Consider the following 14,270-nt stretch of genomic DNA (forward strand, 5'->3'; position numbering starts at 1 on the left):
ATGGGGCCTGGATTTTTAGGGGCAAAAAAGGAAACAAATGAAAAAAAGAGAGATCGATTAAATTCCTCCTCCATCTTTCCCTTGCCTTCCGTTCTCCTTCCACCTACCGACTCCTCCTTTCCTGAAGAACATCCCCTCACAATGTGCTCAGATATTGCAAGTGATTTTTACTCAGTCTTATGAAAGCGGTATCCCTTGGGAGTGGAAAATAGCAACTGTTTCTCCCGTGTACAAGAAAGATGATAAATCCTCGCCAAAAGAACTACAGGCCAATCTCCTTGACATGCATCTCGTGTAAAATTATGGAACATGTTTTTTGTAGTTATCTGTCTAATCATCTAAGATCAATAATATTCTTACCCCTCACCAACATGGCTTACGGAAAGGCTTATCTCCGTCCTCGACGATTAGTTATCCTTGCTGGACAAGCGTATCAGGTCAGACGTACTCTTAATTGACTTTTCAAAAGCCTTTGAATCCGTTCCCCACCAGAGACTCCTACTTAAGCTTAATTATTGTGGAATCACTGGCAATAGTCTTTTTTGGATTGGGAACTTCCTTTTGGATCTGACTCAGTATGTCCAGGGTTCTGGTACAAAGTCCTTTTGGACCAGTGTTACCTCTGGTGTCCCTCCAGGCACAGTCCTAGGTCCCCTCTTGTTTCTAATCTACATTAATGATATTGCCCATAACCTTAGCTCTAAAATTAAGTTATTTGCTGATGATGCTGTTCCCTATTCCAACAAGACCTTGACACTCTATCCTGCTGGGCCACTACTTGGGCAAATGAATTTTAATTTGACTAAATGTAATATAATGTCAATTACCAGGTCTCCTCTTAAGTTTCCAGCTAGTTTCAGGCTCTGTAGTAGCCCACTAGAATCAATTACATGTCGTAAATACCTTGGTGTACCTTTTACAAGATAACCTATAATGGGACTCCCATGTAAAATCTGTTAAACACAAAGCTATGAAGACACTGGTTCTACTACGTAGAAAATTTTCTGGAAGCAGCCAATAATCATGTCAAGACCCAAGGGTACAACTCTCTCATAAGACCCCATGTAGAATATGCGTCAGCTGCTTGGAATCCTTTTGAAAAACAACCCATAAAAGCATTGGAGGAACGTTCTGTTGTAAGATTTATCTGCCCAATTGTTCACAGTTTACCAGTGTAACTTCTATTCAGCATTCGCTTGGCTGGGACACTCTCGAAGTCCGTCGTTGTCTAAGTGCCACTACCATGTTGTATAGAGGCGTGCACAATCAGACTCCTTAATATTTCCAGCATCTGTCATTTTTTAGTTCATAGAAGCAATCAGTAAGGGACTTTTGGCGGAAGTTAGCGAGAAGAACGGGGGATCCCAACGCTTGGACCAAATACAAGAACCTCAAGCGTGAAGTCAAGGGAGAAATTAGGCTAACAGAATGAGAATACGTAGCGGACCAAGTCAAGAGCAATGCCAATTATTCAAGCTGTTGGGGGAAAACTATCCGATTATGTATTCGTAAGAAATCGGCCAGCGAGAGATCCTACAGCAGAGATGATAGAGCGGTAGCAAACGCGTTTAATCGTTTTTTCACCTCGATTGGACTAGAAACTGTTGACAAAATTAATTCGCTTGCCAGTTAATGTAATTATAACCATTCGAAGCTGGTCTTTGTTCCAAAGAAACACCCCGAGGCTAATCGTTTGTGGAATGGTCCGAAGTCGCAAGTGTTGTCCGGTCAATGCCACTAAACAAATCTCACGGGATTGACAAAATTCCTGCCCACGTGATCATCAAAGATTGCCTCCAAGCTGTACTGCCGACCCTAACGTCAATAATAAACACTTCATTTGCCACCGGAATCTTCTCATGTTCTTAGAAGATGGCTGAGGTTTCACCAATTCTAAAAGACGGAGACTTCGAGGATCCTGACAATTACAGACCCATCTCTCTCTTATGTCAAAGATGTGCGAGAGAATTGCTTTAAATCAATTAACGCCTTACTCGTTGCCGAATGAAATGCTTTCTGCAACCCAAAGTGGAAATAAAAAATTCCAATCGACAGAGACATCACTATATAATACACACGACTGAAGCCATCTTAGACATCTTAGGCGGAGTAGATAAAAAAGAAAGTAACTGCTGTTGCATTATTGGATATGAGTAAGGCCTTCGACAGTATAAAACATGATATTTTACTGCAGAAACTGCAAGACGTCGGCATTTCATCTTTTGGCGTCACTTGGTTTAACAGTTGTTTATCTCAAAGACATCAAATCGTACGTACAAACAAGGAATTTGCAGAGCCACTACCTGTCGATTGTGGCGTACCACAAGGGAGTATCCTGGGGCCTCTACTTTGTAGTATATACGTGAACGACCTACCATCAGTTCTTAAGCACTGTCGATCCGAAAGCTATGTTGATGATAGTAAACTTCATACTTCCTTCTCAATTCAAGACTGGGCTAATGCAATATTTAACATTGATGACGATCTCTTAAGAATTTGTAACTGGTGTTTTGACAATCACCTCCTCTTGAACCCAGATAAAACAAAGCTTATGATATATGGTAGTCGTCAGCTGCTTTCCAAACTCCCCGACGTCCGTCTTTCGTTCATGGGGAAGGAACTCACACTTCCGCAAAAGTCGTCAAATACCTCGCGTTACATCTGACCCGAACCGCACCTTTCATGATCACATCTTAAAAACTGTTTCGTACTGCATGTCTAGCCTACAGTGCAGCTCGAATAAGTCGTGTTAAGCATATGTTTGATAAAAACACTCTAATAATAATAATCAACGCGTTAGGTTTTAGCAAATTCTTTTATTGCTCGTCGGTCTGGTCAAACGCAGCAACTACTCACCTTCTCAAGCTCCAAGCAGTGCAGAATAATCAGTAATACCAGAAAGTTCGATCACGTGATCCCAGTCTTAAAAGAGTAACGGTGGTTGCCAGTTAAATCGCAACTGTACTATCGTGACGCCGTGCTTGCTTTCAAATGCATGAATGGACAAGCTGCCCTTACCTTTCCTCGCTTTTTTTAAAGCGAGTGGAGATAAATGACCGTGAGACTCGCAATTCACAACTATTAAATATTCAAAATTTTAGTTTCTAAAGAAACTGCGGTACTGCGTCGTTGGGAGATTGAAACAGAAATTGATTTTATCAAACGAGTTGCTAAAGGTCGAATAACCACCGTGAAAGATTTGGAAAGCTGACGTTTCAAGCGTTAGCCCTTGGTCAGAGCGAAGTACTTCGCCTATTGGCTCCGACGAAGGGCTAACGCTCGAAACGTCAGCTTTCCAAATCTTTCACGGTGGTTATTCGACCATTATCATCTCGTTTGATAAAATCAATTTTTGTTACATATTCCTCTTTTTAAGACCACTACAGCACAAAGGACCTTTTTTATCGAACAGTGTCATCGTGGAGTAGTTTACAGGGTAATCTTGAGCTAAGCGAATCTCTTAATATTTTAAAAAGAACATTACGAGGTAAACTCTTAAGTGAATTTTTATCTTCATAGCACAATTTTGTCACATAGTTCTACACTCTTTCATGATAATTTTGTAATTTCTCGTCATGCCTTTGATCTTACCTTTCTACCAGTTTTTATTGACCATTTTAATTGATTTTAATTTTGATGTAACTTACAGTATTTAGTAGTATCAGCACTGAAAACCCCCTCGGGGAGTGATAATAAAATTTGTATTGTATTCTATAGGATTGTACTCGTGTGACTCCCCATTTTTATAGTAGAGCCTTTGTTTCTCTTGACGTTCTCTCTCCAGCTGCCCTTCCAGTTCGCTCTCTTGGTTTTTCAAATCGCAAATCTTTCGTTTGAGTCCGTCGACCCCTTAATTCCGTTCTTGGAGCTGATCGGTCAATTGACGAATGACTACGCATTGTTCGCATTTGTGATGTCAAAGATTTGGCACAAAACGAACGAGGGCCGCACGTCCACGTATCACATCAACCATCGTCCATTTTGGAGATGATCTTTGACACAATGATGATACGCCGTGTGAAGTCCTTGCCAGACCTTGGTTCGATGACAATGACATCTCATGATGGTTGGCTGAGCATTTATTTATACTTGTGGAGACGGCTCATGGCTTGCAAAGCGCAACGATCTCGTAGATGAGACCAAAATTTGCGTCGCGTATATGTTGATAGCGGGATTCGTCGTTTCAACACCTCGTCCGTCAACTGACTGAGAGCATCGATCATTTGCCCGGTTTCGGTGTCGTTGATCCACAGGCAGCGTGGTCAGGTCTTGTAGGAAATAGCCCAGTTAAGGCACTTGGCGTCGAGTGCACCACGGCACTGTCCTCATTGTCGTCGTCGCATACAATGGTTGCACGCCATGTTCAAGCCATGCCACAGACCACGACCCGTTTGAGCCATCATGATCTGACGTTGCTCTTTGAGGGAATGCTTGCGACGAGCCATCTCTCTTAACGTCTCCCAATGGGGTCGTAGTCGTCGAAGGGTGGTAGACGACACGGGATTCTGGCGACAGAGCGTGTTCATGACCAATTCGCTCACCGCATTGATCTGATCGGCGTTTGCCGACTGAAACCGTTCACGACGCGTCTGATGATTCGCTTCTCTCAAGATACTCCGAAGAACGGCAGTTGATGTCCTATACGCCACGACATGATGATCTTTTCCCTCTTTATTCAAGTTATTCTCAAGTTTATTAGTAACTTCTTATTTACTATTACAATGGTAAAGACTACACTATCCCGCAAATAGCAAATGCTAATCTGGGCGGTAGTGTTTTTATCGAAATATGTACATCGTACGAAGTCTCAAACAGTAAATTACTAAGCTGATTAATTAATTGATTAAAAGCCAAAATAAAATAAATAAATAAATAAATAAGTAAATAAATAAATAAATAACCAAAAACAACAGATGAATTAATTGATATGGACAATTTAAGAGAATAACGGAAAAAAAGTCTCAACATACTTATTTACTGCTATGATGAGAGTTTATAAATTAGACTGTAAAAAATTCCTACTCAGCTAGAAGAGGTAGACTCATCAATCGCCTTTTTTCTGGGTTACTGATCCTAGACAACGTGCGTCGTACAGTGGGGGTGCCTCCATCTTCGTAGACGGCGGTGACAGTATTGGTATGCGTGATGTTCCGAATCCGACGGCCATCGTTTGGTTATCATGCATCTTGAGCCAAGAGATCCATTCGACGTCGTAACCCTTTTTGACTCATCCGCCGTCGTCCACAACGACTACCTCCGCTACTGCTGCCCCAACAAGGTGGTCTGCCACCTCTGGAAAAACCGCAGCGTCCGCCGCTTCCGGGAGAACCGCCGCCGCGTCTCTACGACAACGACCCCTACGGCCGCTGCTAGGAGGTGAAAGGGGAAGAGGTCTTTGACGAGGTTGTTTCTGTCCCACGCTCGAATGGGCCGAAGGACCACTGGCCGCGTAATCTTGTAAATCATGATCGGAAATGCTATAATCTGAGCACTTTGTTCGGGAGGGACACTTCCAACACCGAATGCATCATCAAATCCCGATGGGATTAGAGGACATTGGTGTCGAGTCCTTGGGGGTCTACGCCTGGTTGCTCAACAACGTGTTGGGATCCGGGGAGAGTACTTTCAACTTCTCCAACGTTTCCAAAAAATCCTCCAGCGACGTTCCCATGGGCGTCCCTAATCCCGGATGAATCCCCCGCTTGCCGGGATCTGTGCAGTGATCGTTATCCGTTCGCTGAAGTCTTGTGCGCGTTGGGCATGATATCGGGCCAGTTCCTGTTGATACTCCAACGGATTCCGTTCGAATTGAAATTGATCAAACATGCAATAAGGAGGAACTCATCGGTCTTTTCGTACACCACCGTCGGACCGTCCTGTTGCTTCACATGACTAAACAACTGGAATTAATCATCTAAGGCGGGATGAAGATCGATTATTATATACCCGTAGGGCCATCGGTTGCACCTGTTTAAGAGTCTTAGGACGTGTCTCCATCGATCCGGATAGGCTTGGAGGGTCAATGCATGAAATCCCGTCTGGTCCCTCGGATTCTTGGAGACGATCACGAATTGCACATTATGCGAAATGGTCTTGGCATATTTCCCAGGTGGAAACAGATCTTGACACAAGTACAAGACCGTGAGGTCTCGATGATGTGGTTCACGCATGAAGAGATCCAACACGCATTTGTCGTTGCCTCCTTCGGCCATGAGACTGTCCAAGACCAACATGCCGCCCTGGGTCTGACCAAACCATTGTTGAAGATCGTCGACCTCGGGAATACCATGATGAAAATGAATCCCGCTACATTTCATGCCATCAAACCGCCGTTGCCACACGTTGTAACAATAGGGAGCTTAAGATAAGGACGTTTTCGACGCGACGGCGACGTAAAGACCGATTAGGATTGGGTCGAGTTTAACTGCGCATGCGATTTCCAACATTCCCGCCGTCGCCCTCACGCCGGCGACGTCAGTTTGGGGATTTTGCCGTCGCAGTGAAAACGTGAGTATCTATACCGGTATTTCTTTCTTGTATTCTTCATTCCTTGCTTTTTTTTCAGTTTCTTTATTAGCACAACCCACCTGGGGATGTGCCAAGTAACTCTAGCGGCTTTTTGTGCTCTCTTCACAGATAAAACTCAGGAAAATGACCGAAGACTCTGAAGCTAGTTCAGTGAAGACAAAACAATCTAAGTAAGTCTGTAAAGATAAATAAGCTGTTACGTTCAACGAATTCTTTCTTGTAAAACGATTATATATAATATATTTTACTGACTCCAATACATTTTTTTATTTCTTAGTAACATATTGAATCCGAATTTTCTGAGGCGATAAAGAATTTTGGAGTTCTGGAGGCTGCTAAAAAGTGCAGAGATAAATATTTTGTTTTGAATTTTTTCACACTTAGCCAACAAATCCACTACATAGCTCATCGATATGTAAATGTGCTCTTAAGGCTTGTATAACCACACTTGGAAATATTTCTTCGATGAAGTGCTGTGAATCTAGAGCAATAATTTATGTGGATACGTACAGTGCGTATTAAACAGAACAATTTCATCCAGCAAATATTCAATAAATCAATACAAGGACTCAGTCTGGAAGAGGAAAACTACTGTTTCCACCGTTTTTTAAATAAAGTGCTAAAATAAACTTTAATTCCCTCTTTCAGCACAATGGAGTGGACAAATCAACATGATACATTATTCTTGAGAGAGGTCAGGGGATCAGATCTTTTTGAAACCAGAAAGGGGAGCCCGGAGAGAGGAAAATTGTGGGATGAGATTGCCACAAGACTCAATAACCTCACCCAATGCAAATTCAATGTGAACAAAAGGTCGTTGAGAGATAGGCTCAATCTTCTAATGTCCAAATTCAAAGCAAAAAATAGGGAAGAAGAAAGAGCAAGTGGTATTAGTCCAGAAATACAAGAGATAGATACTCTGCTGGAGGAGCTGTGTGAAAAAGAGGAAGAAGCTAAAAATAAGCCTTCGACTGGCAACAAAAAGCAAAGCCTTCAGAAAGAGAAGGCAACTGCTGAAGAAATGCGGTACAAGGCAATGGAAACCATGGGAGAAACTCAAAAACGAGTGGAGAAAACAAATGGAGTGGTTCCAGCAAAGAAAAGCAGGAAAAGTACAGGAGATGCTATTGGATACTTGCAAAAGAAAGCAGAAGAAGAGATGGCATTAAAAAGAGAAGAAATTGAAATAAGAAAGCAGGAAGAGGCAAGAGGATCTCGTATATCAGAGCAGCAAACAAAAATGCAGCAAGATATGCTAAAGATTATTCAGCAACAACAAGAAGAACAGCATAGACAGCAGCAAAGAAACCAACAGCAAACACTACAGTTTATGCAGTCTATGTTAAACCAGCAGCAGCAGCAATCACAGGCTATGTTAGCTTTGATTGAGAGGTTGGCTCCCAAGGAAAAGCGTTAACATTTTTTTATTGCAACTTCTCTTTTTCAACTATGGCACCATTGTAATTTTTCTCTTGTTAGTGACATAATTTTGCATTCAACTGTTCTTTTAACTCCATTTCTGCTAGAGTGGTAGTTGATTGTTGAGTTATCATTATCATAATCACATTTTTTTTTAGTTTCATTGATCCAGTTTGAATTTAGCTGTATTATGCATGTGTCAATCAGGTGATTACCCTATCAGAATACAGGCTATGAAAATATGTCATATATTAAATTGAGTCAAGTGATTATTGAAAGCCCTGACTTCCTTGCAAAATATAAATTTGATTTGATTTTTTGATCTGACAAAAATTATTGTATTGTGAAAAGGTTGATTTCTTCAATACTTACATTTGTGTAAACAATGTATACCTTGTTAAACTTGATATTAGAGATGCCTCAACTTTTGAAAGTACTTGCCTTTATCAGCATTAAGCTGGGCCCAGTTGTTCAAATGGCGGAAAGTGCTCCTCCTCTAAAGAAATCGTTATAGTGATTTATGTGCTGGATAACACTATCTGACTTTTGAACAACTGAGCATTGAACTAAATGGCATGCCATTTGTCGTATAAGTGGATGCCATAGTAACAACTGCTTTCATTTTTTGTGGAACAATATGTCTGCTTTGTATAATACAATGTATGATCTTTTATAGGTTGTGCTGTTTCCCAAAGCAGGGGGGTGGGGTGGGCGGGGAGGTTTTAGTCTAGATTAGGGAAACCAGGAATTGCCACTAAAACTAAAAATCAAATCGACAAGTTTGAATTTACGCAACTTAGCCGAAAAGCTACTCTAGGATAGTGGCAAAGGGATTTTGGGAAGTTAAGTCTAGTAGAAGGTAGCAAAATTCAGCTGAACTAGCTCTGGTATAGATTAAGGATTCCAGGGTCCCAGCAGGACACTCCCCCACAAAAAATCCTAAAGTACCACCACCCCCTCCCCCCACCCCCCAGGGCTGATTCTGGGAGGAAAGTGTTGACCAGTTGTGTGACCAGGCAGTAACCGAATAAATATAGCGAATGTTTTAGGTCACCTGAAATACTCCTGGAGGCTTGGGGGGTCTAATTCAAAAAATTCTGAGGTTTGATTACCATATAGGCATGTTAGGGCATTTCGCATGAGAGCACATACGACATATGTTTTACCAATATTACTTAAGCCAACTTTTAGGTTCTTTTTAAAATCAAGGAATTTAAAATAGTTTAAAATGTCTCCAAATAGCCACTCCACTGACACTCGAACAGAGCTCATGGATCCATTGAACATCTCCATCTGAGGTGTGAGAGCAGCACCTTGGAATGGTCCTTGCAGGTGAACCCTGAGGGGATATGCAGGATCCCCATATATGCAAAGAGGCTGACCCCCTGTCGAAAATGCATGGCGTTCCAAGTCATGCAAGAGACCAGATTCTGCCAGCATACCTGCATCATGCCTTTTGCCCTCTGGAAGAAGAAGTTAAAAGTATTAGGTTTGTTTCATGGAATATCATTGTTTTTCATCATGCAACGCTTCTGTAAAATGGTGTCATGACATCAACCTTTCATTGTCCTGATCACTACAGGCGTTTGTCGTAGATTGTACTATAAAACAGACACTTGAAGGGGGAAACAACTACCCTCCGAAACCATGTTTGTACCTTTTCCGTTTGAGTTGCTATTTTCATAAACCTGACATTTAGTTATAAATAAGAGCAAGTTAAAAAGATCTTTACCTACGGGGCCGTAAAGGTTTGCGATCAATCCATTCGGTAAGGCAACAGATTGGAATTTAATGGCGTGCACCCGTTTATGACCATTATACATCATCCTCAGGTGCTCGTCTGGTCTAGCTATAGGTCTCACAGTGCCATCAACAAAGCCAAAACAGTTCTGGAGAGCAGCCCCTTTAGCGTGAACTGATCGAGCATAAGTATCCAATGCAGGTGGGTTAAGCAGTGCGTCATTCCACCGGGTTATGCGATGTCCATGGATGGTGTAAATATAATCAATCACATGATTTGTGACCATGGATAGCACCGGTACTGGTTTGCCGAAACGAGGTACCATGTCGCCAAATCTACAAGGATAGGCGAGCCGTCTTAGGAGTATGCAAAGGCCTTCCATTCCACTTACTATGCTTCCCTGGCGTAGTTTGAATTATATTAACCTCATTCCAAAAACAATTTGAAAAAGAGCATTCAAACAAAATACGGGATATGGTTTCTGTTAGTTAATGACCGAAAGTGCAGTTGGGGCTAGAGACATATCCTATTTTACTCAAGCGGTCATTAGTAAACAGAACAGAATTTAACACTTTGTACTAGGAGGAGCGTAGATACGGTTCATTAGCAACCCTCACTGGCAAAAGAAATGCCTCTGATACTTGCTTGTCATCGAAGCTAAATTCTCTCTTTAGCTTAACCCATTTAGTTGGCTTTTCCAATTTTTGTTTTATTAGAAAACAGTAATAGTCATGACATTTAAGACTTTCCAAATCAAGAATCACCTTAAAATTGGGCACGTTAACACGCAACTTCAAAGGAACAGATAGGCCTGTCCATACTAAAAAAGTGGACCTTGTCAATTCCTCACTTCTGAGAAAATTAGAAGACTCTATATTTGTCCAGTCAAAGAGTAGATCGTTTGTATGTTTAATATTCGTATTAAAATAATTCTTATAAAAAACGCTTTTACCATCGATTTGGATTTCTTTGTTGTTCCATATAATATATTTATAAACATTATTTGGATCTAAAGTTTCTCTTATATTTGACCACCACATCAATAGATCCTGATAAAAAGTAGATGAGATGTTAATCTGGTTTACATCATAATTACACTGAAATAGAAAAAGATCCCCTTCATTATCCAAAAGGTAGTCAAGGTAAAACTTCCAGAAACCTGATGAGTCCTAATCCGTTATGCGCATTAACCAGCTGAACCTCAACGCTTTTATCATGGTTTCATAATCTATCATTTTGAGGCCACCTTGCTCATAGGGTGTACACGTTGAGCTTCGAATAACTTTATCCTTCCCGTTCCATAAAAAAATGAAAAACTAAGTTGTTAAATTCTTTTATAACTTCAGACGGAGTGCTTATCACCGAGCCAGGGTATATTAGTTTTGGAAGAAGGATTGCTTTTATGATGTTAACCGTGCCATGAATTGACAAAACCCTTGACTTCCATAAATTTTTTGTATTTCTATTTTTTTTCAGCCTTTGCTTAAAGTTTTTCTCAACTAGTATCTGTACATCATATGTATTGAAAATTCCTAAAAACTTAACGCAAGTTTTCCATTTGACCTTAAGTGGTTTATTTTCACAGTGTTGGAGGGAGCCGATCCAAATTGCTTCTGTTTTCGCAACGTTAAGTTTTAATCCAGAAACTTTCTCAAAACGGTCAAGTAGTACAAACAAAGCTCGTGCAGAATCTAAATCTGATAAAACAACGGTTGTGTCATCAGCGAACTGCAGCAGTTTAGTTTCTAAATCATTTATTTTTATGCCTTTAATATCGTCTTGGTTTCGTATAGCAATCGCTAAGATTTCAGTGGCGGTGACAAAAAGGTAGGGGGAAAGGGGATACCCCTGCCTAACTCCACGCTCAATCTTAAAGTAGTGAGAGCAAAAGCCATTGTTTATGATACAGCTTTGAATATTTTTATAGAAAAATATTGACCCATCTTATGAAATCAGGCCCAAAACCGAATTGATTTAAACATTTTTCAAGAAAAGTCCATTCCAAACTGTCGAATGCTTTCTCAAAGTCAATAAACAATAAAATTCCGGGTAATTTCTTAGCTTTTGTGTAGTCCATTATATCAAGAATTGAGCGTATATTCTCACTGATATTTCTGCCTGGGATATATCCTGATTGATTTTAATGTGTTAATTTAGGCAATAAACTTTTCATTCTTTCTGCAATAACTTTTGAGGCTATCTTTGTATCAACTTTCAAGAGAGAAATTGGCCTCCAGTTTTGAAGATCACAACGATCTTGATCTTTTTTCTCAATTAATGTAATTACAGCCTGTTTTTGTGAAGGGCTCATTTCTCCTTTTTCAAAAGACGCGTTGAAGCATTCAACAAGAGGTTCCCCCAAGAGATTCCAGAAAGTTTTATAAAATTCTATAGATAAACCGTCATTTCCGGGAGCCTTATTTAATGGAAAAGAGTATATAATTTTAGAGCACTCTGCAAGACTCATTAGTCCTTCACCGGGAGATCTTGATTCATGTGGGAGTGTTGGAATAGGCAAGTCTTCAAAGCGAAAGTATAATTCGTTTTCGTCCGAGTAATTTCTTCAGATTTTCATAAATTTTTTTCTCCCCCTCTAAAATTTCGAAGGGGTCTACGGCAATTACTCCACTAAGCCGAAGCTTCCTTCTGTGCTTTCTTATATGATTACGTTTTTCTAAATTAAAAAAAATATTTAAAATTTTTTTCTCCATGTTCATACCATCTCGCTCGTGATCTAACTATTATACCCTCAACCTTTTTGTCATACATTTGTTCCATTTTTTCTTTCAAGACATTTAAAGTTGATAAGTTCTCTTGACTGGGATTCTTTTGAAAAACTGAAGAGGCTTCTTGAAACTCTCTATTCAACTGCCATTCTTCTGCTTTCCTCTGCTGACTTTTAGTCATCGAATATTGTCTGGAGTATTTCTTGACATTATATTTCACCCAATTCCAAACAGAGCGCGGGTCACTAAGTTCTCGCTTCCCTTCTTGAAGCCAAAAAGGGAGAAGACAATTTATTTCATCAACATATTGTTTATCATTCAGAAGGGAGCAATTTAATTTCCAAAACCCCGGACCCTTTACTTTGTCATCAACATCTTGAAACTCTATTGTTATTGCAGAATGATCAGTTTTTATTGCTAAAATCATGTCAACATTAGAAACGTTGTCCGATAAAGAATTGGAAATAAGCCAATAGTCCAGTCTTGAGAAAAACAAAGGATTTGATTGACTCCAGGTAAAGCTACGTATCGTGGGATTCTTTACACGCCAAATGTCATGCAAATCAAGTTCTGACTGTAACTGCTCTATTACGTTGATTACAGATTGTCTTGGAATCATGCTGCCATCTCTTTTGCCGATAACTGGATTTAAAGGACAGTTGAAGTCTCCTCCAACAATAATATCTTCAATTTCGTCCAAATTATTTTTCACAATGGTTTGCAAAAGTGACCGATAAAAGGTAACCAATTCGTTATCCCGATTTGGAGCGTAAATATTAACTACAAGAACAGGTTCTCCACTTAGAAGAACTTTAAGTAATAAATCTACCGTTAGAGTCAACAATGGATTCTTCAACTGTACAATCGAAATTATTCACCCCTCTCGCATTGTTAGGCCCATGAGAACAAAACAATGTAGCACCCCATTCTCTTTTCCACGAAACTTTATTCCCTCGAGTGGAATGTGTTTCCTGTAGGAAAACAATATCTGGTTTTTGTTTTCTAAGCCGAGTAAATATCGTCCGTCTTTTTCGAAAGTTGCTGATGCCTGACGCTTTGGTCAATATTGTCTTCCACTCCCCGAGGGTCTCGCAATTATCCTACTGCTCCGTCCGCGAATCATTCTTTCAAAAAGGACGAGAACCACTCGACTATTTCTGTACAAAAAACACATGCACACCGTTTTACCATGAGAATAACAATGAATAACAATGACGTGAGAGGCAAGCCGTAACTGTCTATGACTTCTCACACCCTGTCTTCCATCCAGAGCCCCAACCAATGTTTTCCTGGTTCCATGAGGATCGGTGTTGACAATGTCGTCCGAGTCGGACGGAAGGGTAACCCAGCGGAAGGATGCTCGCCGTGAAACACGTGTTTCAGGATCCGATCGTCCAAGGCCAAATGGTGGAGGGCCACGTCACTCAGGGGCATAAATTCCATGTCCTTCTTTGTGGACTTTATCGACGCACGTCATATAGAATACCGCCCTTGTCGTCGATCTGGAACACGTTCTCGAATTCGCCCCACACCAGCACCGTGATGTTCTGGTTCACCGCGGCACAAAACTCGATTTCCAAACGCAGATTGCCAGCTTGTTTAGGATTCCGATGAAACGGCGTGTCCAGGTCTCCATTGGGCACATTGTTAAAGGCAAACAACGTGAAATTCTTGTCCTGGCCTCCATTCGTTGACGATGGACAATTCATTTTGGACGACATCGTCGCGATGCACCGTCCAAATCTGACTTGTGAAGCGTCTTAGCAGCATCCACTTGGTACGACACCTCCACCCATTCACTTTCGATCAGGGAGGTCGTGCCATGGCGTAGAATCGAGCGTAGGCCTCGTTGATCC

General features: G+C 40.9%; 2 protein-coding genes across 2 annotated transcripts; one reads left to right on the forward strand and one right to left on the reverse strand.

Moving 5' to 3' along the window:
- The first annotated feature begins 6,473 nt into the window (after positions 1–6,473).
- Positions 6,474–8,227, forward strand: LOC138051443 (golgin subfamily A member 6-like protein 2). Its single transcript, XM_068897635.1, has 3 exons — positions 6,474–6,507; positions 6,637–6,698; positions 7,177–8,227. Exons 2-3 carry the CDS (start codon positions 6,652–6,654, stop codon positions 7,943–7,945), a joined length of 816 nt encoding a protein of 271 aa, XP_068753736.1. The 5' UTR covers positions 6,474–6,507; positions 6,637–6,651; the 3' UTR covers positions 7,946–8,227.
- A 228-nt stretch (positions 8,228–8,455) lies between these two features.
- LOC138051449 (uncharacterized) lies at positions 8,456–9,770 on the reverse strand. The gene is made up of 2 exons (XM_068897647.1): positions 9,680–9,770; positions 8,456–9,410 (listed from the first exon to the last, which is right to left on the reverse strand). The coding sequence occupies exons 1-2, from the start codon at positions 9,768–9,770 to the stop codon at positions 8,998–9,000; spliced, it is 504 nt and encodes a 167-aa protein (XP_068753748.1). The 3' UTR covers positions 8,456–8,997.
- Positions 9,771–14,270: the final 4,500 nt, after the last annotated feature.

This window comes from Montipora capricornis, chromosome 1, assembly GCF_036669925.1.
Source record: "Montipora capricornis isolate CH-2021 chromosome 1, ASM3666992v2, whole genome shotgun sequence".
Classification (NCBI taxonomy): domain Eukaryota; kingdom Metazoa; phylum Cnidaria; class Anthozoa; order Scleractinia; family Acroporidae; genus Montipora; species Montipora capricornis.